This window comes from Drosophila takahashii, chromosome 2R (assembly GCF_030179915.1).
Source record: "Drosophila takahashii strain IR98-3 E-12201 chromosome 2R, DtakHiC1v2, whole genome shotgun sequence".
Lineage (NCBI taxonomy): Eukaryota > Metazoa > Arthropoda > Insecta > Diptera > Drosophilidae > Drosophila > Drosophila takahashii.
In genome coordinates this window covers 23841071-23868718 of record NC_091679.1, presented here as the reverse complement: position 1 = coordinate 23868718, position 27648 = coordinate 23841071, and the positions used below count along the sequence as shown (strand labels likewise).

Genomic DNA, 27648 nt, shown 5'->3' with positions numbered 1-27648 from the left:
TTTTTTGGGTTTATTTCCCTGCGAAATTCTTGAGAACGATCTCGAAAAGCAAGAAGAAATAATATGTTCAATTTTATTTAATAATTTAATTTGATTTATTGCTTACATCAAGTACATAAATATTAATTTGTTTCATTCGACGTTTTGTAGTTTTACCTAGGTTCCATTTAGCTGATCTGTTCTCTACATACAAATATATATATCGGATATATACAGTGGACTAGGGAGCTGGTCACCTACTTCCCCGCCGCCTTCTCCTCCAATTGGGCCTGAATGTGCCGGACGTTGTGGCCACCGCCATTGGGGTTGTGCCGCTGGAAGAAGGCATTGATGGAGCTCATGGAGCGGTACTCCAGGTTGTCGCTGACATGCCAATCGACACTGATGCTCTGGTGACGACCCACCGGATTGCGGATGCGGGTCTCGTTGTACTTCTCCAGCAGGTGGAGCAGACAGTCCTTGGTGGTGTTGGCCGCCTCCTCCAGATTCACGGTCTGATGGGTGTCTGGCAGCCCAACGGGCACATCCCGGCTCATTTGGTTTATCCGGAACTTGGCTCGTCGACTGCTGGCTGATTCGCTGCTGGCGCTGGTGGAGATTGGGTTGCTGGCGCTGGAGAAGACTTGGTTGCTGGTGCTGGAGACCACCTTCGAGGAGGTGGTGCTGGTCCTTTGTACATGTTGGCTGATAAAGCTCTTGGCATTGGAACTGCTCATGGTCTGAACCGTGGCCTTGCGCTGGGATTGCATTAAGGATTGGGACGAAGAGCTGTTGCCATTGCTTAATTTTGGTGTTTCCTCGATGGACTGCTGTAATCTCACGGAGAGCGAACTGACCTTAGTCTTGCCCTGGCCATCATCGTAGCTACTTTGGCTCTGGGAAGTGCTGCTGGCCTGGCTAAGGAGTCCTCCTCTCGATGTGGGACGGTTCCAGCTGCTGCTGGAAGTGGTTTTGCTGGTCCACCTATTGCCTTCTTGGCTGATCTCGGAGGTTTTACTAGAAGTGCTGCCAGAGGGGGCAGCTGGAGGAGCGACAGGAGGAGCCACAGGAGCAGGAGGATTGGGAGCTGCTCCACTACCATTGTTGTTGGCATCGCCCAGCTTGGTGTTGATCTCGGCCAGCATAAGCAGGTGATCGGAGAGCTTTCGGATCTCATCCGCCAGGTTCACACGCTCGCCGGAACTCCGACGGCCCAGGAGGTAGGTGGTGTCCGAGTTCCTTCGATCGAAGGTGTGCAGGTAGCTCTTCATACTCCGCTGCTGCTGGGCGGTGGATTGGCTGCCGGAGAACTCGTCAAAGTTCTCATTAAACAGGTGCTGCGGCGTGGGAGTCGCTGGACTGGAGGTGGCCACCGCCGGGAACAGTTTCTCCCGGGATTCGTTGATGGGCGTGGCCACCGAGTGCGGACTCTCGATGTCCGCACTGCGGGCCTCGTCCTCTTCCGGTAGATCCTCATCCTCACCTCGTTCGTCATCCGTCATTGTGGCAATCGATTCGCAGGGCGACGGCGAACAAACTGGAAATGGATCAGAGTCTTAGAAAGATTTTCCGGAAGATCTATTAGGTTTACATAGAGATTGTGGGGTTATTGCCGAAAGTAGGTTTCAGACGGGTTAGTGTACATGAAATGGTAATTTACACACAGAAAGATCATGCTTATGAGTTAAGAGAGTTGTGTATAATGGCTCTTAGGATGAATATAGTTAATCAGTGATATTCTACAGAAAACAAGCTTATTGTTAATCAAAGGCATCAGTTGCCTAGAAACAGCTTTTAAATATGTAAAATTTTTTAAGAATATACAATTCTTCTTTGTATAATGCGAAAGTTGTATAATAACCATTTTTTACAAAAGTTTTTTGATTATTTTCTGCAATTATGTAAGAAAAATAGGTACTTTATTATGTTAACTAATCTTATAAAAAATTAAAAAATTCATTTAATATTTACTAATCTTCATAAAACATTTGAAACTTCCTAATTCACGTAAGTGTTTAGAACAACCCTTTTGGAGTTAATAAGATATAGCGATCCTCCCTGTCGGACAAATCACAAATGAACATGAGACTGACTTTGGAATTTGACTGCGTTCTCTGAAGATGATTGGTATTCTGAGCTGGATGTTGGGCTTACCTGGCTGGCAGACCAGAAACTGTGGCTATACGAGTACATATGTGTGTCGATCTAAACTTGAACTGGGGATGGGGGTAATTCTGTGGGATTGGGGCTTGGAAATGGGATTGGAGAGGGTAGAGCGGAATGGTTTCGGTTTCTCGGCTCGAAGAAGCTACAGATAAGTATCATTTTGCTGGTGTTTCAATTATATTTTGGATATATTTTTCCAGTAGTTCTTTTTTTCTTTTTTTGTCAATGGCTGTCATTATCACAGTGTCAAAGTGGTTAATAGAGCTGGTCATCCGCTACAAGGATGCCAGGCACATTGCTTAATGCTAGGGTTACTTAATCATAAACAACAGTTCTGGCTGGCAAGCTGGAGCCCCTCGTCCGGAAATGTAGTATTGATTTTACCAAAAGAGATGGGGTTAACACAGAGACAGAGAAAGAAAACAAGGTGCAGACAGAGGGGAAGCTAGCCAGCTTGGTCCACATTCAAGTTACGAACAACAATTAGTTTGACAAGTTAATCGTGTAATATACAAAGTCGATCCGGTCGCAGGATGCAGTTGAGATGCGATGCGGATGCCTCATTTGCCGTGGATGAGGGCGTGTCGGTCGCGCTGTCGCTGGGATCCGTACTCACCTCTAGAGGAGGAGAGGCTGTCCTGGCCGTGGGTCCTCCGGGGATGCGGGTAGCTCGTCTCGCTCAGCGGCGCAATCACATTGCCCTCCACGTCGAACACGTACGGACTGTTCGGGTGCGTCTCCCATCGCACGATGAAGTTCTTCAGGTTGTCCTTCGTGGCATCCAGCTCTTTGTTCTGCAAAAGGACAGGCCATATTAGCTTCGCGATTGATATATCTATAAAAGGTCTAAGTAACCAGGATAAGCAGAAAATGTCAAATAATTGGGAATTGTGGAATTTATAATATCTATCTTTTAACATAAATATTTAGATATATTTGTCTTCGTTATACATACATTAGACTGTGTCGACTATGGACCAAAAAAGTGATAGATTGGAGATATTGCTAACTATTGCAAAAAGAATAATATTTATTTATTTATTTATTTAAAGTTAGCAAATATCTGCCAACATAAACATAGTACCCTACTCACATCAAGTGGAAGGGGGCAGGGACAGGTATGTTAGGATGTTTGTTACAATTAAATTAACAGAGCATTCCGAGAATATCAAAAAATACAGTTCATTATATTGCGAACATAAAACGCGAAATGGATCATGTAACTCAAAGTTAGTTTTACAAATATCGAGGGCAATTGGTCGAAAGTGCCGAGTAGACCTTACAGGAATGGAGAAACGAATTTGACCAAGAAGGTAGCTTGAATTTACAAGTCCAGTAATTAATTTGTGCAGGAACATAACACCATGGCAGGTTCGACGATCCTTGAGGGAGGGCAGGTTAAGTAGACGCAGTCTATCCACGTACGATGGCAGGTGTCGATGTGTTTCCCAGTTTAAACCACGTAGAGCAAACAAAAGGAACTGTTTCTGTACCGACTCAATAAGGTCCTGATAAATGGTATATTGGGGTGACCAAACACACGAGCAGTATTCAAGAATTGGACGAACCAAGGAAATGTATAAATGTTTTGTGGTGTAGGGGTCCTCAAATTCCTTCGACCAACGCTTAACAAAGGCAAAAACGCCTTTTGCTTTACTAACTATGATACCAATGTGATTAGAGAAATTTAAGTTGTGGTTGAATAACACTCCAAGGTCTGTAACGGAATTTATGCGTTCAAGTTCATTCGACCCAATAGAATATGTAGTTAGGAGAAGCTTCTTCCGATAAAAGGACATAAAGTTACATTTAGAATTGTTCAAAAACAACAAATTTTGGATGCACCATGAATTCAGATTGTTCAGATCAGCTTGCAAAAGTGCCTGGGAATCGGGATTCGATAACGGCAAACAGAGTTTTACGTCATCAGCATACATCATAACATGAGCAGAGAGAACAACTTGGGGCAAGTCATTTATGAAAATTCCAAACAGTAAGGGTCCAAGGTGGCTCCCTTGCGGAACACCGGAGGTCACGTGAACAAGGTTTGAGACTGTGCTTTTAAAAGCAATTCTTTGAGTTCGGTTCGTCAGGTAGGCTGAGATCCACTTAGTCAACGTGATCGGGAATCCTAATAGTGTTAATTTTTTCAATAATAACTGATGGTTCATTCGGATTTCTTTTACCACACTCAGAAAAAAAATCGCCCTAAATTTTAGAAAATCGCCATACTTTGAAAATCGCCTTGAAATTCAGAATATATTTCTATTTTTCAGAAATATTTTTCTAAATAATAAGAAAAACTTACCCTGATTAGATCAACTCCTCTTGTTATCCACTTTTAGAAAAATTTTCTGTTATTCAGACATTTTTCTTTCAAACTAAGAAAAAATCGCCTTATATTTTAGGAAATTGGCTCAATCGGTAGCCTAGGGGTCTAATGCGAACGGATTATTTGTTTTCTACGCTTATATTCGGAAGCGTGTGTTCGATCCCACGTCGAGGCGGACATTTTTTGCGTCTTTTTTTTTTTTGGCGCATTAAAATGTATACTTTAATATAAATAAGGATTTAGGTAAGCTAACACACACATAATGGATAAATAAGAGTATAAACCTAGAACCCAAGAGAACAGAATGAGAATGTACTTTGTACAGCGCCTCTCGTGATGCTTCCCTGGCGCAGCTAGTAGAGTGTTTGACTGCAAACTGTGAGGTAAGGGGTTCGAATCCCGCGAACGACCAAAATGTTTTTCTCAAGATAGTAAGTTATTTGATTTTTATGTTTATCATTATTAAATAATATAATAATTTCAGTTATTATTTCAGTTACAATTTAAGATTAAAAGTGTGCTTGTGTACAAGCATCGTGACGTCATCCATATGTTTAAATAGAGGAGAGAAAAATAAGTTGAGAAACGAGAACCCCAACAACAACACCCCACACTGACAGAGGGGTGGAGTCGGCATAACTCCCGATTCCCCGATTTTTTTTTTCTTCTTCTTATTCAATTTTGCAAAAACTAACCCTAAATTTTAGAAATTTTTTTTCTAATTTTTAGAAATATTTTTTCTAAAAGGCAAGGCGAGCTGCCTTTGGCTTAAAAAGTATGGCGATTTTCTAAAATTCAGGGCGATTTTTTTTCTGTTTTCTTTTGTTATTTCTAAAATTAAAACCTTATATTATAGTCAGCTCTAAACTATTAAAAGCTATTCTCTTTTAAAAACAAAGGTCTAAAAGGTCAATTACTCACCTCCAGTTCGGCGGCGCTGCAGAGCTTGGCCAGCTCCTCGTCCTCCTGGAGCGCCTCCTGCTTCGCCTGCTCAACATCAACCTGCACCTCCTCCTCCTCGTCGTCCTCGTCCTCGATGGTTTCCGTGGAGTCCTCGGAGGACTCCGAGGGAGCCGTCACCGGAGACACGGACTTCAGCCGCGACTTGGACGCCACGGAGGCGGCCTTTGTGATGGGCGTGGCAGTGGCGGCGGTGGCCGGCCGCTGCTGAAGCCATTTGTGCTTCATGCACTCGGCGGCTGTCATCCGGGTGCTGGGGAGATGGAAATCCGGAGACGGGTTAGCAACCAGACTCTAATTAGGGGGAGCACCCGAGCCCGAACCCGAACACCCACCTCAGGTCCTTTGCCAGCAGCTTGGCTATGAAATCCAGACACTCGGGGGATATGCCATTAAAGCATTCATCCTCGAAATCGTATTTCGCAATGGTTACATTTGACATTGTTTCAATGTCGTTCTCGCCCATGAAAGGCGACAGTCCTGAGATGCTGTTTCCAACCACACCATATCGCATCATATGTGGGATTGTGTGTGGGTTTTCGAGGTGTGGGAGAGTCAATAAACATGAAATGTAAAAGGAGCGTAAGTAGAATAAATAAAAACACAAAAACCAACACTTAATTAACTAAATTAAATTCGCCAAGGAGTGCTGGAAGATACAACAGCCGCCCCATTTGATTATCACATTTTTAGCTGGTACACACTTTTAATTGGTTTTCTCCCAAGCACCTATCCTTAAGATATGAGTGCGGGGTTCTTGATTAAATTTCTAATTGCTCGGGCCACAACATAAATGGTTCGAAAATATTGAGTTGGTTAAAATGATTTTACCACCATCCTTGCAGATATTTTTACAATTTTAACAAAATGAATTAAGCTTTTTAGCCAAATTGGAATATAACTTTCTATCTAATTTTCAAAGAAATTGTCTCTTTACATTTTTATATTCAACTTACAGCACATAGCAAATTACACCGACACTCCACATATCTGTTCCATAGGATATGCAGTCAAAGTTAACCACTTCTGGCGCCACAAATTCCGGTGTGCCGAAGAGAACCTAGTGAAGTAGTTCATTACGAATTAATAACTGCTCTTACAATAGTTTATCTAAAGAAACACTCACCCTGAGACGCTTGTCTGGATCAAATTTACGTGCTAGTCCAAAGTCAATAATCTTGATGCGATTGCCCTTCTGTGTGAGCACCAGAATATTTTCGGGCTTCAAATCCAGATGGACTATGCCGTTGCCATGGATGAAAGCCATGGCTTCGCACACCTGGCGAATAAAAACGCGGCAGACTCTTTCGGTAAGGACGAATTCATCGTCCACAACGCGATCAAAAAGCTCGCCACCTTCAATGCTGTGAAAAAATAGTGTTGACAAAGTGTGATAAATTGAAAGTAACGACATACAGCCATGTCATAAACAAGTAACGAAAAAGAAATCATGCAAACCAAGCACCATTAGCAGAGTTATCGCCTTTCAATTAGTCTCTCCTCCTCGTTTACCATAGGTTTTAGCTTCGTTTTTAGTTACCTTACCTGACCGCCCACCCTAAACTAGTTATGTTATTTACAAGAGTACCGATTGCTCAGCCAGAACACGAAAATCAGATAATCCATGAACATCCATCCGCTCAAGTGACGGGCATCAACTAACAGCATGCCGATTGAAATGGGAATCAGAATCGGAGGGAATTATGTTCAGACACTTGGACAAATGTCATCCGAGATTGGCCTCGCATTTCGACAACACAATACAGAATCCCCTCCCATTCCATTCCTCCATCAGATGCTTATGAAAAATGTCGAAAAAATAGGAGAAAAGCCGCAGAGCATTAGTTTTTCTCTGTTTTTTTGGGTTGTTAGTTAGTTGATGCACTTCACCCCGAAATCGAGTAAATTAAAAATGCATTTGGATCCTTGTGCATTTCACGTTTGAAATGGAATATTGTTATCCAGCTGATGGACTATTAAAATTTCAACACTGTCACAAATTTCTTGATTATCCCAATTGAGTTTGTCGATCTAACTAATCGGAATACTCTCCTTTAATATCTTATACAAAAAAGTATTTGCCATAACTATAAAAACGTGATTTAACTTATCTATTTCCAGTTGCGACACCAAATTATTCTGTTGCATTTAAAATGCTTTCTAATTGGAAAAATGCCGCTGCCATAAAACTGCATTGAAGATGAGTTATTTCAATTTCAATAGTTGCCTGTGAAAATCCATTATCCAAATGAGATTCACTTTAAACTGTATTTTATCAAAATGTGTTCAGTAAAAAGCCCAAATAGTAAATCCTCTCAATTAAGAAAATACAATGAAGCTTTCATTCCAAAGAGTTTCTCTTTGCATGGCAATGGCAAAACAATTGCCAAAGTGTTTAAATATTTATGGCGAAATGATGGCTGTGCCATTTAAATCCAGTTAAAATACTAACACTTTGTTTGAGTTTAGCATTTCTGTTTACTCCCTTTGAGTGGCTTTTCGTCGATGGAAACTTAATAGTTGAAAGGCAGGATAGTTGAACAATTTTGCTTCCAGCTCATCTTAGTGCAAAGTGCGTCGAGGAATTTTCTTCTTCGGAAAATATGTTGGCCGTAGTTGAACATTCTGTTATGAATATGCCAGGGAGAACTATGCCAGTCAACAATTAACTTTTCTCCGGGAGGGGGAAACGACAAGAACAATAAGAGCGGCAAGTACAACAGCACAAGTTGTCCAAACTGCAGTTTCCTTGTTGTGTTGGAAATTAATTTAAGTTGACAAAGTCTTTTGGGGGCTTTGTCTTCGGGTCTGTGAAAACGAAATTGTTTCATGTTTCTTTTATTTTCCCACTGGGCGGCGAATGTGGGTCAAGGCCGTCGACTAATCAGTGGGCCCAAACACCTGCCTCAATCGTTTTTATGGGCCATTAGACCCTTAACCCATGTCAGCATTCATTTGCGAACAAAGAAGCTGCGAGAAACTTTCGCGAGGCAAATAAAAGTTGCTGTAAATTTCTATAAATGCTTGTGTGCAAAGGGGAAAACCTGTTGCTTAAGGTTTTTCTTTCTTACTTTGTGTGAGTGTTTTGTGTTTGGGTGGGGCAGAAAAGTTTACTAGTTTACGATAATGTGCGTACGTGTAAATCGCATTTTATGCACATTCCCACTGATTGCAAGATATTGTGTTCCCAGCAACAATGTGACAAACAACAAAGGGGACAACAAACTTAACGAAAAGTGGAATAGAGGGCTACAAACGGATATATAAGGGTGACTCGAATTTGGTGACCAAAAATTATTAAAAGTTATAGTAGTGTATTCTGTTTTTCTTTTAGTAAAGAAATAAACAAAAAACTTTTTTTATTTATTTTAATTTTTTTATAGATTTATTAAATAAAGTTTTTTAGTTTAAAGTCAACATTTTGACTCCAAAATGATTATTCTTTCATATCGTACATTCTGTGCCTATAAGTTTTGGTCCTCAAACACAATCCACCCTAAAATGCATATAAATATATAGAGAAATATAGAAAGGGAGTCACACCCACGAGACAAGGACAAGCAAAATCAACACATTCATTTGTATGGGCTTTGGGGCTCTTGATATCTTCCTTACAGTTCCAGGACGACGCACATCATTTTCTGATATTCGTATGCCGCGTACAATTGAATAATGAGGTGATGCTGCAATGAATTCATAATCTCCACCTCCCGCTCCACGTTCCGCTTGTCCTCGCGCTTTGGAATCGGCACGAATTTGGCCGCCAGCTGCAGGCCATTCGCCTTGTCCCTGCACTTGTACACCGTCCCGAATTTTCCGCTGCACGGGGGATAATATTGATTACACATTGATTCCTCACATCGGGGAGTACGACGATCAGGCCGCAGAAATACTCACCGTCCCACCTCGCCCAGCACATCGTAAAGTTTATGGGCATCGACGTTCCGATTTATGTTCACATCGCGCATGGGAAACGCCGGTTCCAGAACTGCAAAATCAGAGGAAATTGGAGGAATTAAGTTGGGGCCATAAAACAGTTCAGTAATAATATTTTCTAAATGGCTTAATTGGAAATTGAAATATTAAATAGGTATTTCTCCTTTATTCAATCAAATTTGTATTACCCCTTATTACTCCGGTTGAAATATATTTAAGAGTCGTTCTAAAAATATTGGTCAGGACTTTATTTATTAAATATTATTTTCTGACAAGTAAAATAATTGTTGTTCTGTGAGAGATTCATAGAGGCCTTTGTCAGTCAGTTTATAGTCACATGATAAAGGTTTTTTGCATAAATCAATAAAATGAATTAAAAAATTTCCTCGTTTCTAAGAAAATTATATCTATTTCGATTCATAATTCATTTTAAAAGACCTTAAAAAAACTGATATTTTCGGTTCCTGCATAGAATGACAATAACGTCTAAAAAATAAAACTCTACCCTAAATCTGCATTTGTGAATTTCAAGGTCAGCTTTGTTTACTTTTAAGCCTCACGGTGTAAACAACAGGCATGACATATTGGGGTATACTCATCGGTGCACCGATATCTAATCAAACACTTCCACTATACCCCTTCGTACTTCTTGAATGCCAAGCACACTTGGCTTCATTTTGGCATTTCATCAGTCCATAATTCCATTGCACTCCCTTATCGGCATATCGGTTGGCTGCCATAAATTGGGAATTGGGAAGCCATAGGTGGGTTATATGGTCGGAAATGTTTCGGTCTGATTAAGACCTCAACTGTGTGATTTGATTAGATTTCCTGTTCCTGGACAGAAATAAAGAACAACAAATGCTCCCCGGAGCTACGCAGTGCAACATGGTTAAGAGTGCTCCTTTGGCAATATGGCATTTCAATCATTCCCATTGTCCAGTTCCAGGGCCCAGTTCGGAGTGCATTTAATATCGGCTATTATGGGACCAGTCCTTCTCCACCGACTGCTCAACAACAGTTTGTGCTTGTCACATATTTCGCAGGACATATTGCGCACAAGTTTTCCTGTTGTATTCAGAGGAAACCCTTTTCAAAATTTGATTCGTTGTTGCTCTCGTTGGCCGTTGTGTATGTCTACAAGTTGCCAAACAAATAAAAATGAGTTGATTCAATTGAATTTGTGCAACGCAACGATATGAAATGGGGACGACAACAGTGACGAGTGGGAATATTGTGACAAATATGGGTGTATATATATGTGGCCGTCGGGTTTTTCAAGGGTCTCTGGGTGGACACCAAACTGTGCTCGATTTTTCATATTTTTCCCATTACGCACAAGAGCTTCAACTTGACATTCGACCACAGTAATCCCGGGAGATTATGTGGGGCATGGAAACAGTTGTTTTCGAAAATTTGCAATTGGAATTATTGATAATCTGCCAAAGGTTCATGGTAAAAGTTGAGTAAGTCAGTCAGTCAATCAGTCTGTTGGATAAGCCCATTGGTGGCCAGTAACCTCAATAAATGGTATCTTTTAGATGCAACTTAAATATTTTAAAATATTACATCGTATTCAAGACCTACCGACTTTAAAAAAATTATAACAAAAAAAATTAGTTGGGATTTTGCGAAGCTGCTTAAAAAATAGGCCTGTAGAGATGCGAAATGGAATGATATACCATAATTTGTAGTACAAAATGTTCTGGATTTAACTTTGGTATTTAAGGGGTTAAGTTGTTAGCAAGAGCCTATGAATTGATGTCATCTGCGTGGCAGCTGTCCCATTAATATGTAAATGACGCACATAAGTATGCTACGGAAAACACGATAAATCTTTAAAATCAAAGGCGAGGCGAAGAAGCAAAGGAAAAGACTTTTCCGAGCCGAAAGAAGGAGGTTGGGGGGATATGAAGGCGGTGGGAGTGGCACAAACTTGGCAATTCAAAGTGAAAGTTGAGCGTCTACTGTGAATAGAAATGGAGGCTGTGAGAGCGTTTTCTTTGCTATTTGTGTGCAGCGAGGCACTTGTACATACATATAAGTATGTATGCATGGATTTTCTGCAATTGCCGAGACTTTACGCCTCTCCTTCGGCCACGCCCCCTTCGCCATATCTTGTTTAAACGGTTTTTGGCGCAAATTCATGCAGCGTCTGAGTGAGTGAGTGCATGTGTGAGTGCAGTTGAGTGCACTCTGCCAATAATGCGCACAATTTAAGTTTCGGCAGAAGCGACCAAACACTTGCATTAGAGAAGAAAATTGAAGAGGGCTCCTCCATTGAATGGACTTTTTGGTGAAAAGTTGCCAACTTCCCGGCCCCATAACTCACAATTCAAAAGACACAAAAGTGGAATCGAAAACAAGCGACGAGATTCGAGATATTTCATCGCTCATAAAATTTCAGCATGAGCGCAGACAGGCATACATTATGCACAAACGTTCACTCATTCTCTCTGTGAAACTTAAAAAAATATTGATGTAAAATATTTAAATATGGGATTTGCAGATGATTTGTGATGATTTATTTACCACTTCAAAAATAGGCAAAGGCGAGATTTAAGATTATTATTATTTGTCAACATTATTTAAAATTAATGATATACTCTTTTCTAACTTTATAAAAATAAAAATGTTTGATTGGTTATATCGATAAGGTGTACAATTATGAGAATAAAAACATGAAACTTAAGTAAGGACCTGTTTTTTTGTGTGCCTCATATTCATACTCACAAATGGATGTGAGTGGGCGGCAGGTAGCTCCCATTCATTTCCTGGTTCGAGCTCATGAATAAATGAATTTATATCGACTCTGCCTGGCATTTGCACTGCACCGCTTATCCAAAGGGAAAACCAGGGACTTGAGTGGTAGGGGGGTTAAGGGGTCGGGATATGCCCATATGCTTCGGCTAGACGGTGGGCGTGGCTGCGATTGGTGGGTGGGCGACGACCCCAATGCACAAACCAAATGCAATCGAAATTGGACTTGAGCCGTTTGAAGTGTTTTCGTAAATCAATTTCAGATCCATTAAGCTGCAAGATGTGCATATATACTCCGGTTGTCGGGAGAGGAGGGTGGGTAGTTGAGTAAAAATATTGATGTTCACGTAGTCAGAAGTTCACAATATATTTAACAACTGTTTATACATTTTTGTTAGTGCTTACTAGTTGTCTTGACAAAGATTCGGAAAATTGTAGAATGATTGACACAATATCACCACGTAACTTTCATTACATTCGATAAGAAGTACAGGCCTCTTTTATTTTCGATGTCACAATGGATACAAAATAAAGCGAAGAATATTAAAATGTAATATTTGGATCTTAGTTTTTCATTCCCTTGCTTATTTATTAGTTTTAAGTACGAAAATATTAAATTTAACAATCAAAGTAAAATTAATGACTTTCAACTTTGACTAATGACATAAAATATTTAAAGTCTTTACCTTGATTTAAATATATTTTTTAATTAATTATCAAATTGTTCTGTTACATTTTTGGATAAGTATAAAAATGCGAACTTTTAATTAAATAAGCACATTTTGTCAATTTTATCAGCTTCTTATGTATTGTACAATTAGTAAATAATTTATTGAATAACTCTTTTATCTGTTAAATAGCTTTCGTCTGAAGTTGGAATTTTGTGTCAGACATCACTTATTCTGAAGTACTTTTCTGACGTCTATATCCTCTATCCATCTCTTTTATTCCCATCTCCGTCTGCCTCGCCCACTTGGGTCAATGTGTGGGTTGCGTTCAAAAGTGCAACTCGTTGCAAATTCAATTCAAAAATCTTTATAAAGTTAATTTATGCACAATATCAATAAAAATGGGTGAGCGGGAGTCGCAGATACTATATTTGCACTTCCCATTCAATAGAGTGCCATTGGAGCGGCTGATGCAAATGGCGAACGATTTTTTGTGCCAACGATGGCAATTTTTTCTGATATGAAAATCAGCAAATTTTTCTTTGATTTGCCTTTGCTCCTTCGGTTGTCAAGGATCTGCCGGAATATCCCACCCGCATCTCAACCCCCACTGCTCATTTTGGCAACTGTTGCCAGGATTGCCTTGACTTTCAGATTAAAAAATAAAATCCAAACGAACCTTATCCTCGGCGGAAGCGAAAAATGTTTTCCCCCGACTTTTCCGCTCATCGATTTGATGCTGCAATTTGTTGCTGTCATAAAAATTGTGTAATGTGCTTAATGAAATTTTTTTAATAACACAATTTAAGGGCACGTGAGTTTTAGCAGTGGAAAATGTGTTGTACAACAAATGCAAACTGTTGCACATCAAACCATGGATGTCAATGTGCCACACATTACATAGCCACAAAAAAGCTGGAAAAAATAACCGCAAGCCAGACGTCGGCATTTTAATATATAAACCAAAGTTACGCAAACACGAGAGTCTTGCAGGCACTTTCTCATTGTTTTCATTCGCTTTTAATAACACTTTTTTACGCGACCAAAGCAATCCGCCCAAGTATGCCGAGCATTTAATAGCAAGGCCAGACGGTAAAATGCATATACATAAGTAATATGTATATTTTATGCTGCCAGGAAGCCGGCACAAAGATCACACAGAATTATGCTATTTGTTTGCTGAGTTAAGTCACTTGCTATATTCAGAGCAAAGAAGATTTTAGTCTCACTATTATAAGCTTTGCATTTAACTTTTGGCTTTCTAAGGTTTTGCTTTGATGACAAAACTTTAAGCCTTACATTTTATCTTACCACATGCATTATTTTTCTTAATTTTTAAACAGCTTACAAGTTAGCATCAGAACATTATTTTACGTAAAATTATTATAAAGTTATAAGTCAGAAAGAGTACTTAAATGCGGCAATTTTCACTGTTAAGAATTAGAAAACTATGATTTAAAGCAGCGGTCGGCACACTCATACAATTACATTTTGTTTTATATTTGTGTTAGTAAAATGTACGGGGCGGCTTAACAGTGTGTGTGCGCAGACCGCTGTTCTACAGTATACGTGGAGGCAGCGCTCGAGCAGAACAATTTCCTATGCTCACTTAATAGGACGCTGCCGACCGCTGATTTAAAGTAACATTTCATTGCATCTCTCAAAGTTGAATAAAACCTCAGTTGCAATAAATTGCACAAGTTTTTTCGATAACTAGTTTATTTATAAATTTTTTTATTGGAAAAAGATAAATAAAAATATAAAAACATTTAAATTGTTAAATCTGAGTTTCTTGTTTGCTGGCTAACACAATTAGTTGTTAGCAAAAATTCAGCTAAAACAGATGTGTTATTTACCAAACTTTAATTTTGATTTAGTGCATATTCCCTTCATTATCCGATTTTTCTATATTTTTGACCAGGCTACACAGTTTACATAGTTGATTTTACATGTTTTGCTAACTGATGGCGAAAACTGTTGCAATCGGGCTCCTGCCGTTGTCAGTAGATACTTTCCTGGTTATTGTTGCTGCTGATGCTGTGGGATGTCTGTGCATTTTAATCAGCCTAAGTGCCCGGGCTATACCGTAGAAGGAATGAGAATGGAATGAAATGACAGAACGTGGCTGAAAGTGTGTGGTCGGAGAATTAAAAAATGGCAAGAATTCGCCTCAACTGTGACTACGGTGCCATTTCCAATTGGTTATTACAGAGGCTTTCCACACACACACACGCTGCTTTCAATAAATGGTCATGCATAAATGCAAAGCAGAATGAGAGGCCTATGAGTATTCACACTTAGTGTCAGTCTGACTATAATGCAACGCCTAATCCGAATGGCATATTCGTAACTTGAAAAATTCTTAAACATTTTATGTGTGATTTCAAAATTGCATAAAACTAGATATCTCTAATAAGTTTTAGTGATTTATTATAGGCAAAAGGTTGCCTTAAACCAATTTTCGCTTTCTTATGCATAAGGATTTTTATAGTACGCCTGATTAGGTTTTTATTCTTGGTAACTCAACCTTTATTTAAACATCTCAAGTCCGATCAGTGCTGATCTGATTAGAAACTCTGGGACACAATTTATTTCTTTCATTTGAGTGGACACGTTAGATTTGCAAAATGTTCGCCGATAACGAATTCAATAAATGATAAATGACAAGTGAAACTTGCGGAATTAAGCCCACGTTTTCTCTTTTTAAACAAATGCTTTTAGGACAGCGAACAGGGCACAGTTGACAGGAGACAAATCAATACCATGTATCCATTTATTCTCCCTACATACAATACATATTTATTCAGATTAATCCTCGTGCATATCTATATCGAATGTTTCGGCAGTATCTCAACAAGGGCAATTCATCTTCATCATTTTTTTCATGCACGCCAAGCGTAAATCCGCTGCGACAACGCCCGGTGCCTCCTGTTATTTTCCTCCTTTTTTTGCATTTGCGAAAAGCGAGAGAAAAATGAAAATCGTTATGGAAAATGAAAAGTAATAATCAGTGTGGGTGTGTGGGGACCTTGAGCGGCGTTTCCCCGCCGTAAAGCTCTCTGCTCTAATGCAGTGCCAAGTATTTTCACATTTTCCCAGCTTTTCCTCGGCAATTCTCGGTTTATGCTGCATACTTTTGCGGCACACTTTAATTGGGCAATTGCCATTCAAAATTTATGCCAAAGTCTCTGAGGAAATGGGATGTCACTTTTGGCTCCTCCTCACTGCCAATTTGCTTGCTGATGCAATTTTATTTTATTTCATTTAATTTTCGCTGGCTCTCACCAGTTTTGTGACAATGAAATTAGCATTAGAAATTTGTATGCATGTGTCGTGCTCCCTTTTTTATTTTCGTATCCCATTACCAGTCTCATTCAATTGGAATTTTCATCTCAGCTTATTTCGCATTTAATTTAGTCATCTGCGAGCCAAGGACTAAGCGAGTTACTCCTAAATATTGGTCGCCTCGAACATTACACATACGCCATGTGTGACGATGCGGCTCTCTGGCACTTCTTGAACCGCTTTGTGGCGCTTTTCCGAGGGGTTTTCCCCTTTTTCTCACCCTCCTCGGCTATCCCTTTACACATTCATTACGCTGGCTTTTGTGGGCGCACACACATAATCTCCGGCTGGCTGTATGGGTGAGCTTTCGCGCTTATAATCAACGCCGCCATTCGAGCAGCGTATATATGTGTGGGAATTTTCCATTCTGTTTTCCTTTTTAATCACCGAAAGTTGAGCGGCGAGAAACGCTTTAAGGGCACTGCAGCAGTACTAAATTTAAAAGTGCCCCTAAAAATGCTGTCCCTGCATAAAATGCCTGCTAATTGATCGATATGAGCACAGCAATTTCAAGGCAATTCCAAAGTTCAACAATGGGCCAAAGGACATCGGATGAAGACTACTGCAGACTGCAAAGATAAACACAGGGCTGTCCTGGAGCTTTTCCCCAGCCGAAGCTCCCTTTTTTCTGCCTTGTCATCGGTAGATGGTCGGGATCAAGGGAGGCCGGGGCAATTGGGGAAATCGGGGAAATGCTGCAGCAACAGCCGCTTCTAAATGCAAAACAATTTCAAGCCAGACTAACGATGCACACCGCAATGAACTCATTAAAACTTTCTACCCAGTCTGCAACAAAATGGCATCAAAAGAGCGCGGCGCGCGATGAAAATTCAAAACTGTTAGCTTGCTAAGCTGTGCGAATGTCTCAAATAGGAAAAGAAGCCGATGCATATTCGTCGGCAGCCGCAACTCAGCGTTTAATTAATTTAATGAGCGACGTGAGGCAACCGCAGACACCTCGTGCCAGCGCTCATAAATGACTTGCTGCCCCTGTTCCTGTGCCATGTTCCATTTGGCTGCTGTACGTACATGTATGTGCCACAGTTGCTACCGAAGCATTAGGTAATAAATATTTTAAAACATTAAACATTTAGTTACTTCAATTAGAGTTTGTAAAATAGCACACACTGAAACGAAATTGTGTTATTAACATGCAAAATGTTTTATTTTTTTGTACAAGCATTAATAGTTTTTAAACTATTTACTCGTAGATTGAGAGGATACATTTTATTTGTTGGAAATAATTTTAACATTTTGCTATTTTATTTAAATTATTTTTTAGAAGCGTTATACGTGATTCTCATACTGCTAAAATTGTATGACAACTAGTTACTAGAACTATGACCATGGCAGTCATAAACTAGTTATGGCTTTTTCGCGGCAGGTGAAAATGGAGGGTCGGTGGGTCCAAAGCATCAGCTGAACTCGTTAGCATAAAATCCTGGAAATTTTGTCAATGATATGATGCTGATGGCGGTTAGCGACTAGTGCTTAGTTAATTATCAGCTCTCGATGGCATAGTGTTCAAAGAGTATTAATTTATGAGTGCAGCGCAAAGGCCAACGATGCTGTCATTTGCAGCAGCTGGGCTTCCAGTTTTCCTCACAGAGTTTCAAAATTGTTTCGAAATTTGGGTGGAATTTAACGAATTTATAGTGTGCATTCCACAAAAGTAATTCCTCAGGCCACAAATACTTTAAAAACTTGGGCCAAAACAGCTGCCAAAACAAATGAATTAAAAGAAACGGGGAGAGGCATTCATTGTAAGAGATATATTCGCACAGTTATACATATATTTTCTATATATTTTCCTGGCTGCGAGTGTGTGTAGGCCAATGGTCGCATAAATCAAAGACGGAGAGCGAAGTCTGCGGCTGCTTCGAAAAACCCAAAGGGGGAATTGCAGATATGCCGAGCTGTGTGCGAACACATATTTGCACTCAAATCGAATTGCATTTGTTTGGGGGCATAATTGAATAACAACTGTAAAGTGCAGAGTGCACAAAGCGGGCTAAAAATGCCGCCATGCCAACCGGAAGTGGAAGTGCCGCTTACACATGTCTGAAAATACGATATATGGGGAGGCGTGTGCCTGCCCATAAATAATTTGCCAGCTCTGTGAATTAGTTGCGGCATCAGCAAGATAAATCAATTAACGCGCAACAAACAAAACAATTAATCAAGATGCAGGTTTTTAGTGCGAATCGGGTCGGTTTTGGATCGGAATCGGGAAAAACAGCGAGGTAATTGAAAGGTCATCGATTCAATGACGGCCACATGGTGCATGTTCGCACGCGCTTCTGCCAACAATTTGTTAAAATTTAACGCTTTATTTACTGCTCGACTGTCCATCCTGGACTCTTCACTTGTACACCTGGAGAAAATCAATCGGATTTGATATCCGATGGTGGGTTCTTAAAGGTTTGTTATATCAAATCAGATTTTACAACATTGACTTTTCCGAAAACACGAATTCTTGAGCATTTGGGTGTTAAAAAAAAATGTCTCCATTGAGTTGGCAATATTTTTTGTTAAAAAGTTCAGTTGACTTACGCCAAAGTATATTATTGTACATGATCGTCAAGTGATTTGCCATTTTTTTCCTCTGTACGTTGGTTTTTTACACATCCACAATGTGCTGACACGTAGAACTGCAAAGGCAACGGACCTGCTCCTGTACAATGTATCTGTATCTGCAGTTGTATCTGTGTCCTGGCTGAGCGACAGTTTGACATCTCTAAATAAAGTTTGCACTTGGAAGCTACGTGGGCACAACCCACTCACTCAAAGCCACACTCACACCTACACAAGCACCCACACAGATACAGGGACAGATAGACACCCACTGTGGCACGTTTGACAATTTAATGGTGTTGAGGTTATTTATACAATACGCTCGCTGCTAGTCCTCAAATATTCAGTGACCGGCAGCCAATGACGTGTTCGGCAGACGATTTAAGTACCAGTTTTATGGCTTAAGCAAGAAGGTTTAAATATGGGAAAAACATTTAGTACTATCGGAGCGATTAAAAAGGTATCAATCTAGTAATTTTAAGAAAATATCAAAGAATAGTTAATAAACATTTTTAAAATCCTATATATTATTTTATTGGGTTAAATATCAATACTTAAAAAACATTCTTAAAGTGCAATTTATTTATTTAACCAAATATACCAATTTAGGCAAGGAAAAATCTGACAATTCTATATGATAAGGTAAGACAACTCTTTCATAAAACAATTAATGACGGTCTTATCACATAAAAAAACAAGAATTACTTGATATGTCTCTTATTCTATAATTATAATAGGACACTTTTTATAACTAGATAATTATCTAAGTTATAATATCTTTAACCAAGTGTTGTGCCTAATATTAATTCTACACACAAAAATCCTTGATCAATTTGATATTATAAAGTATACATTTTGAATTGATATGCGGCATCTCAGTTTGATATGCTCGATATGTAAGCAATGGTCCACTCACTTTAACTTTAAGCGCTCTATTTGGAATTTGTTCTTGTCGCTCCCACTCACGTAATTTAAGTCGTCATATTGCTTCTTACTTTTTTTTTCGAAGTCAGAAAATATCCGAGGGAGAGATTTTGCAAAATTATATTACTCAATATCAATTTTATAAGTATTGCATATACATACGCATATCGATTTAATCCCGTCGTGTTTTTTTTATGTGTGGAGCAGTTTTAAAACATTATTTAAAGCACGTTTGTGACCTCAACCGACTTCACAAATTATCCTAGCAAATGGCAGAGCCAAGTTCCAATTGCATTTCAGTCACTCCCCAAAGGATGTCGATTGACAAGACAGCTTCCGAGAGGGCAAAGGATCGAAAGTGCCCCATCAGTCTATCAGCCTTCGAGGACGACTAAGGATACTCGAACGCACAGAATGAGCATCTCGGTTGCAGCTAACCAACGCATTACTCTTGGCCGTTACAGTTTATGGGCTTTAATTTAATTTCTGTCGGAATGGGATAGGCGCTCTGAATTAACGATCTGTTTGGCCACATAACGGCGATTACCGAGCAGATACGCGGATATTGGATGGGATTGTGTGAAATACTCAACGAGTTATTGCGTTTTAAATACCAACTGGCGCTGGTCCACAATTAAATATCGAAATAATACAGGGTAATTCTGTAACATTGTGAAAACATGATGAAAACTAAAGAGCCATGATACGCATACGCAATAAAATGATTTCCAACATTTGATTAGCCGGGGATACTGTGACGAGTTGGCTAGATAATGAATGTCCTAGTGGAATGTAGCTGTGCCCCATAAATCAGCAACCTGGGAAATTACAAAACGAAAATGATGTTGACTACGTGGAATGCAAATGAATGAAATGAAATGACCTGCCTGGCATGCAAAGGCGGAATGCAAGGCTGCTAATAAATAAAAACATACGGTTTTCGGGGCACCGAGAGAGCATTTACATAATTTTGATTATTTTCGCTGGATGCGAGCAGTGTCCTTAGCCCGAATAACATTTGCAGTTGGCATTTGGGCTGATGGTGGGGTTGTTTTCGATTGTGGTTCGGTTCTGGGTTCTGGGTAAAACTGTTTGGCATTATGGAAATTTCCGTTTGTCATTTTGGGGCGCGAAGTGTCTACATGCAAATTGAGTTGCAACCAGCAGATCCCCACTCCACTCGACAGTTGTTTGTTTAGTTTTGCATTTGGCAAATGCAATCTTAACAGGGCTTCCTGGCTGTCTGTCTGCCAATACATTAAATTGCAATTTTAATTTGTTTAGCATGCGGCATTGCTGCTCTTGCATCTGCACCACATGGCGTATGCTTCATAATCACACAAACTCGTACATATATGCACTCTATGCCCCTGTTTGCATTTTTAATACTGCATTCCACCTGCAGCTGCGTCCCAGACAAACTGCCGGAGATACTTTCGCATTAAAAATTTAAACAACATTGCAGGCGAGCGGCGGGAACAAAAATGGATTTTGGACATGGTTTCCAAAACAACACATTTAAAGCTGCTCCATTTTATGGGGTTCTTGCAATCGGTTTGTAGGAATTGTTGCCGAAATGTCTTGGGGGCTAAATTAAATATTCTATAAATTGTTATAGTCCCCAGATATATGCAAATTAAATGTTTTTTAATTTGGCTTCGCCCAGACGGGTTAATAAATAGTCGCTTTTAGTCGCAGTGGAGGCAAACATAAATTCTGACATTTTGGTTACAGGCCAAAAACACACGAAACAATAAAGCCAAGAGCCAAGTATCGGGCTAAAGAAATCAGGAAACGTGAAATATTTACATAATTACTTGACAACCAGATAAATGATCAATTTTTGGCCAAATCTCATTAAAAACCCCGAGCGTAGAAAGTAGAGTACAGAGACCCCGCGATGAGGCAGAGTCGAGGAATTCGCAACGTCAACTGAAGTGAATATCAACGAACGACCTTCAACATGAAATGCGACGTAAAATAAATTTATCTCAATTATATATAAGCAACTAGATCTATATATACGTCCGTCTCTCTGGGGGAAAATCGGACGGATTCGTGTTGCGGGGCGAGTAACTTTTAAGACGGCCAGTGAGAGATTCCTTTGGTTTTGCTTGTTTGCTTTACATTCACCTTGGCAGCGCAGTACGAAAAATCCAAAGCAAGATACAAATTTATTTTTGAATATTTTCGGTTAGCAGCGGCGTAAAAAAGAAATGAGAAATGATTTCCACCCACCGAGAGTCCTCCCTAAAATGAACATCTCTTTAATTTGTTAGGAGAGAGGGCTAGAATTCTTTAGCATTTCAGAGAAGCAAATATTAATATAATATTAATTCATGTTAAAAAAAACATGATTTATCTAATATTCTTAGTTTCGAAATTTTTCTTTAGACTTTTGTTTAAATGTTTATTCAAACCAAAATACACACGTTATTTATCAATACAAATTGGTATATTTTTCTTTTCGTATAAATCCTCACTGTATGCAGCAGAAATCTTCTTTATACAGAAATATGTATATTTCCTCCATCTAATGACGCCACAATCAGGCGATAGCCAGCATTTTTATGCAGATTTCTTGTTTAAATATTTACACAATATCGGCGTGCTTTCTCTGCCTTCAGAGCAAACAATATAAGGTGGGAAATAAAAACGAACTACATTTAAAATATAATAGGAACTGCTTGTTTGATTTATTTGACTGGAGTTTATGTAAACAAAATGTGGAAAAACATAAAAATATTTTTATTAAAAATACTCGTGTTTGGTTTTTCCCTGCGGTTTGGCAATTTCCGCTGTAAATGCTTTTTTCATTTCCTCTCCGATTAAAGTGTCTTTTTTCCAAAGATTTTCCTTAATTGGCCAGACAAACTGGGGAAAGGAAATTGAGAAATCGGCTTATGTGCCATTAGCACATAATTCAGCTGAGACAAACCGAAGATACACCTGCACACGGAAAGGTGAGAAGTGGCCGGGAAAAAAGGTCGACCAATCGGTCAGGTTGCCACCTTTGCCGCAGGTAGACAAGTATTTCCGTTTGCTGTTATTTGCCAATTTGGGAAAAACTGCCTGGGAAAGCAGGCTGGCAAAGCGAGATGTGTAACCCTTTTTCCTGGGCCGGCACTGGGAATTGGATGGCACTAAATCAGGAGGTCTCTGTGGGTGCTTCCCTTTCTGCTTCCTCGTGTTACGCGTTCTTTTCGAAGCATTTTTCTGTTCTGGGTTCTTTTCATTTTTGGAATTGCCCGACGCTCGACATTTTTCATGCTACGAGGATTTTCCTCCACCCCAAAGACACCCCTTAACCATTTCCTGCTGGCAAAACTACTTGACACTTCCTTTTTCCCTTTGGAAGTTTGGGGTTTTCGACTTGCCTTTGTCTTTGGCTGCCTAAACCACTGTAGATACAGTTACCACAGTTTTTGCAACGTTCATCGGGTGTGACATTTATCCTTCATCGTCTGCTCTTCCTTTTGGCTTTCATTTCAGCTTTAATGCGAGAGGAAAAAAATGTATATATATTGGGTCCTCTTTTGTTTTATACGTTAAATTTATCGTTTCTGACAATGGAAACGGCGTCGCAAATGTTTCCTGATCACAGTGCGCCTTATCTGGGCCCCTTTTTTCGGCACGCCCCCACTTTTCCGCTTTTCCAACATTCATAGCCGTATTTTATTGAAATTCATGTATTTTTAAAAGCCCACTGCCCCTGGGAAGCGGCTCTAAATCGTTTAAGCATTTGTTTCCACCATTCACAGCTTGATTTCGCCAGATCCATTCTGCAGTTGTGTACGGTTTGTTTTTTATCTGTGCATAAAAGTTAATGTTTTGCATCGGCATCAGTATCATGGGCCGAAAATGTTTATTGTTTTGGCCCTTTATTAAAGCGTAGTTAACTGCTGATAACTTCGATGGCCAAAAAAAGAGAGGGATCGAAAACAGCTGTTAAGCCATAGATTTGTGTTGATTTGATTTGTCTATTTGCAGTTTGGCTTAGGGGATTTTTAGAAAGAGGCAACGGAAAGAGTTATCGGTTTAATCTTTTGGCAAGGAATATACATTAATTACACATCGCTGTTTGGGACATTTATCAGGGCAATATTTCTATGTAGAATATCTGTGTATAGATAACCCTTATCACTGGTGATACACAACACGCACACTGCAAAACGCGATCCCTTATCGGGTTTTTTGGATTTTTGCAGCAATTTGTAGACTTACCACCTTCCGGCTCTGAGTCATCTATATAGATCATGTTGCTGCGTTGCTTAACGCCGATTTCCCGCAAAGGTTGACCCGTTGCGCAGCTGCTGGTAGAACCAAACTTTCCACACAATTTTTTTTAACCTATTGCTTGACGTTTGACGTTTGCTGTTTGTTTTTTATTATTTTTTTTTTACACAATATTTAATGGCATCTATAATTATTCTTCACTCAACATTTTGCGTGTTATCTTCACTTCACTTATTGAACGAAATTCGAAATTTTTTGGTTTTGCGCACTTAAAAAATGGCACAAAAGAACGATTCTTTATTTATAGCTGGTCGGCCGCACACCACGTTGCGTATGCTTGATATTAGCGCAAAATTCGTTCACCAGCGCCACTATTTTGCTATTGTGTCATCGCGAGCGAGCGTTTTGCCTCAAACTGTTTTGGCCTGGCCCCACATTATTTGATTTGAGCTGTTTTCGCTGCTGTTTCTGCCTTTTGCCAATACGGCGTATGTGTGTTCCTTTGTGGTTATAAATGTGCTTTCGGCTGATAACTGCCGCACTGAGAGAAATGGTCGATCGACTCTCTCGTATACGTGTCTATAAATAAACAAACACAGGCACAAATATAGGGGGCAAACCTCAGCCGCGTATATACACTCCTATTTGTATTGGCGTTTGTCTGTTTCGTTTCGTATAAAAATAAATTGCAGAGCAATTTGTATGCTCCGCTCTTTTCGGCTTGTCGCTCATTTTGCGGCTTGTTTTTGTACGCGAATGAAATTATTTTCCCGATGTCGTTTAGCACATTTTCTACAGTTTTCCGATTTTCTTTTTGGCAACAGAACAACAAAATCCGACACTAGTGTGCGCTTTTATATTTGTGAATATATATGGGTGCTATGTAGTATTGTATGCTTCCTATTCCCAGTTTGTCAATTTTTCGCAACTTGTTGCCGTTTAAAATCCCTCTTGTTTTATCTTCTTTGGGCAGACTAAAATCTTGGCTACATGCATATTAAACAGAAAATCTTATAATCCCTCTCGATGACAGAACAAGTTACTAAAATGAATTATAAAATATTAGGGGAAATAAAAATGCTTTATCAAGTGTAAATAAATTTATTCATTATCTAAAATTGTGAGAACATTCCAAGTAGCTGAGTACTGATCTAAAATTAAGAATGATTTGAAAAGAAACTCAAATCATTTCCGTAGTTTGTGTAGCTTTTGGATTGTAATAAACCCAAATAGAAATCACTGGCATTTCAATCTCGCGGCATCTGAACCAACAAATTAGTTGGAATTCCATAATCTCTGGCATTCCACAATCTAGCCAAATCGCCCACTAAACATTCCCGAAACAGTGCATAAATTCTCATTATATCTTCTACAAGTGTGAACTATAAATAATGGCAAAGCGGGTAATTATCTAGCCCCATTATTAAATTACGCTCGTCTATATTTATATGGGTTACCAGTGAGTACCCCGTAGCCGTAGACTTTCGTCGTATCTTATCAAACGGAAGAAAGCCCAACGGCCGGACACGACGACAGCGGCGATGGGGGAATAAAAGGCCATGCGTCATGGTCACACATTAAGTCAAATATAAATAGATGAAGAGAGCACCTACACCCAAAGAAAAAAACTTGATATGAAACGATGATCGATTTGACTTTATGTGGCATCAATTTTGAATTGATATGCCGGCACCTCAATTCGATATGCTCGAAATTTAAACAACAAGCCATTCCTTCTCCCTCCCAATCATGTAACTTTAAGCGCTATTTCGCTCTGTTTCGAAAAAGAGAGAGAGTAGATATTGGTATGCAATACCATACATTTACCATGCGCATATCGATTTGAATGCACAATTTTTTTTGTGTGTACACAATGGGCAAATTACCACTATTTTGCGTGTTTAATATTTCTATATATTAAATAAATATTATTTACTGACACAGTAGCTTTAACTTAAAACTGTAATTTAGCTTATTTCCAGTAAAAACCTTGCATATTTTCTAGTAATAATACCTTTTGTTAAATTAAAATAAATAATTTTCGGATGATTTCATTATATTTGAATGCATATCATTTGTTAGTATATATTTTTCCCAGTGTGTTTTCTGGGCTGACTGTCTGTTTAATTGGTATGTGCATGGGGTGGGAGTGGGGAACTTAAATCGCTTTAAGAGTGCTAGTGGTCCGCTGCCCGCCTGCCTTATAAACAATAACAACGGCTGAGCGGCAAGCGAGCAAACCGAAGCCTTGGCCATAAAATTACGTATACGAGCAGTTGGCAGCTGCAGCTGCAGCCATAGAACTTCCCACTTTCCACTTCCCAGTTGGATGTGGGATCCACATATACGCCATATCCACTCCACTCCCGCCGATTCGGTCAGTCGCCTTCGCCAGCAGCAAAAGCAAAGGCAAATAAACAAAACCCCTGCCAGGTCGAGCCACTTGATGCGAACGTGCCCAGACAACGGTGTGTGGTTGGGAAACGTGTTCTCGGAACTCCTCCAATCCCATCCCCACCCCCACGCCATGGCATACCATCAGCATCCCACGGATGACCACTCCAGGCTGCCGGACTTTAAAGGTTTCGGCCAGAGTCCAAGACAAACAGACTGGCTGGCGAACTAAGCTGCGTTTTGATTTGCACACGGCCAAGTGACCAGGGGATGTTGGCCAAAAATTGGTTTGGGGCCCAAATTCGACCGGCTTTTACGTCACGGGCTTCCGCCTTTGGCTGCGCTTTGAATAATGCAAATCCCTTAAATGCGCTAAACGCAGCTGGCGGTCGCTCCCCCGATTTTTTCCCTCCGATCGAAAATTGCGATGCAGGCACGTTTTGTTTTGAAAACTGCTCTGCCGAAGAGTTGTATTACTATCAGTATACTTCCGTAAGTACAAATTTAAAATTAAGTAAAATGATTTTTTTTTAAATTTACGATATTTGATAATATCTCTAAAAAACGCTGTTTTTTAAAACACTATCGTGAAATTTTATTTTTACCTTAAATAAAAACAGTATGTCTGAAGTTTTTTCAAAGGAGATTTAAACGATTTTCTGGTCCTTTTAAGTGTATTCTAATCTTTGACAAAAGGGAAAAGGAACTTCTTTACACGATAACGAAAACTTTTTACTACAATTTAGTTGATTGGTTGTTGTTTTGCATGTCGTTGTCACTGTAGTTTATGTTGTTCAATTTTGTTGTTGTGCTTGGTGTTGGTTTTGCTTCCGCTTTCGCACTCTGCCGACCAGGTGAAAGGACCACCGTTATTGGGAAATGATTTTTTTGCAGCTCTACAACTTCTGTTGGTTGTTTGGGGCGCACCAAATTGTTTAGCTGTTCCGATACAGCTATTGTTTTGCCTGTTTGCCTTTCTTGCACTGACATTTTTTGTTGCGCAGAAAACTTTTCACCTTACAAATGTTTACATATCATTGCGAATTCCCAGTTCATGTGATATTTTGGAAAATTGACAAATTCTGGCGCTCGTCACAAGTCGACTCCACTCTCTCTCATTGCACGCTCAACTGTTTCGGTATGTTTGAAAATATTTTCCAATTTCAGTCTAGTTTTGGTGGAAATTTTTGGCTCTCGGCAACGCCTCGTTGCGCTATTTTCGTGCTCCTTTTGGTTCGCGTTCGTTTCGAAATCATTTTTCCCCCGATTTCTGTCGAGTTTTCCGCGGCGCAACATGAAGTCAATGTGTTTACCTCGCTAAACTTCTTTGCGTGCTAATAATAAACCAGCAAACAACAACCGGCAATCGGACAT

The 27648-nt window shown here is 39.7% G+C and overlaps 1 protein-coding gene across 5 annotated transcripts; it reads right to left on the bottom strand.

The window, feature by feature from the left end:
• Positions 1-66: 66 nt before the first annotated feature.
• sqa (spaghetti-squash activator) lies at positions 67-27410 on the bottom strand. 5 transcript variants are annotated; one of them, XM_070212370.1, is made up of 10 exons: positions 27296-27410; positions 23869-24148; positions 9335-9425; positions 9053-9256; positions 6564-6801; positions 6394-6497; positions 5773-5925; positions 5399-5690; positions 2762-2939; positions 67-1516 (listed from the first exon to the last, which is right to left on the bottom strand). In XM_070212370.1, exons 2-10 carry the CDS (start codon positions 23900-23902, stop codon positions 237-239), a joined length of 2574 nt encoding a protein of 857 aa, XP_070068471.1. In that variant the 5' UTR covers positions 23903-24148; positions 27296-27410; the 3' UTR covers positions 67-236. The 5 variants fall into 5 exon arrangements, with proteins under 5 accessions (XP_070068471.1, XP_070068469.1, XP_017012549.3 ...); XM_070212368.1 differs by lacking the exons at positions 23869-24148; positions 27296-27410 and adding exons at positions 10020-10510; positions 12107-12562; XM_017157060.3 differs by lacking the exon at positions 27296-27410 and having other exon boundaries at positions 23869-24905.
• Positions 27411-27648: the final 238 nt, after the last annotated feature.

What these genes read in the sequence shown, in the direction of transcription:
- sqa (XM_070212368.1), bottom strand. Translation starts at nt 10,113, where the DNA reads ATGGCAGCCAACCGATATGCCGATAAGGGAGTGCAATGGAATTATGGA. An exon ending in GTGTGCTTGGCATTCAAGAA is followed by an intron (nt 9,426 to 10,019) that starts GTACGAAGGGGT and finishes CTGATTTTGCAG; the next exon opens with TTCTGGAACCGGCGTTTCCC. An exon ending in GTGCTGGGCGAGGTGGGACG is followed by an intron (nt 9,257 to 9,334) that starts GTGAGTATTTCT and finishes TCCCCCGTGCAG; the next exon opens with CGGAAAATTCGGGACGGTGT.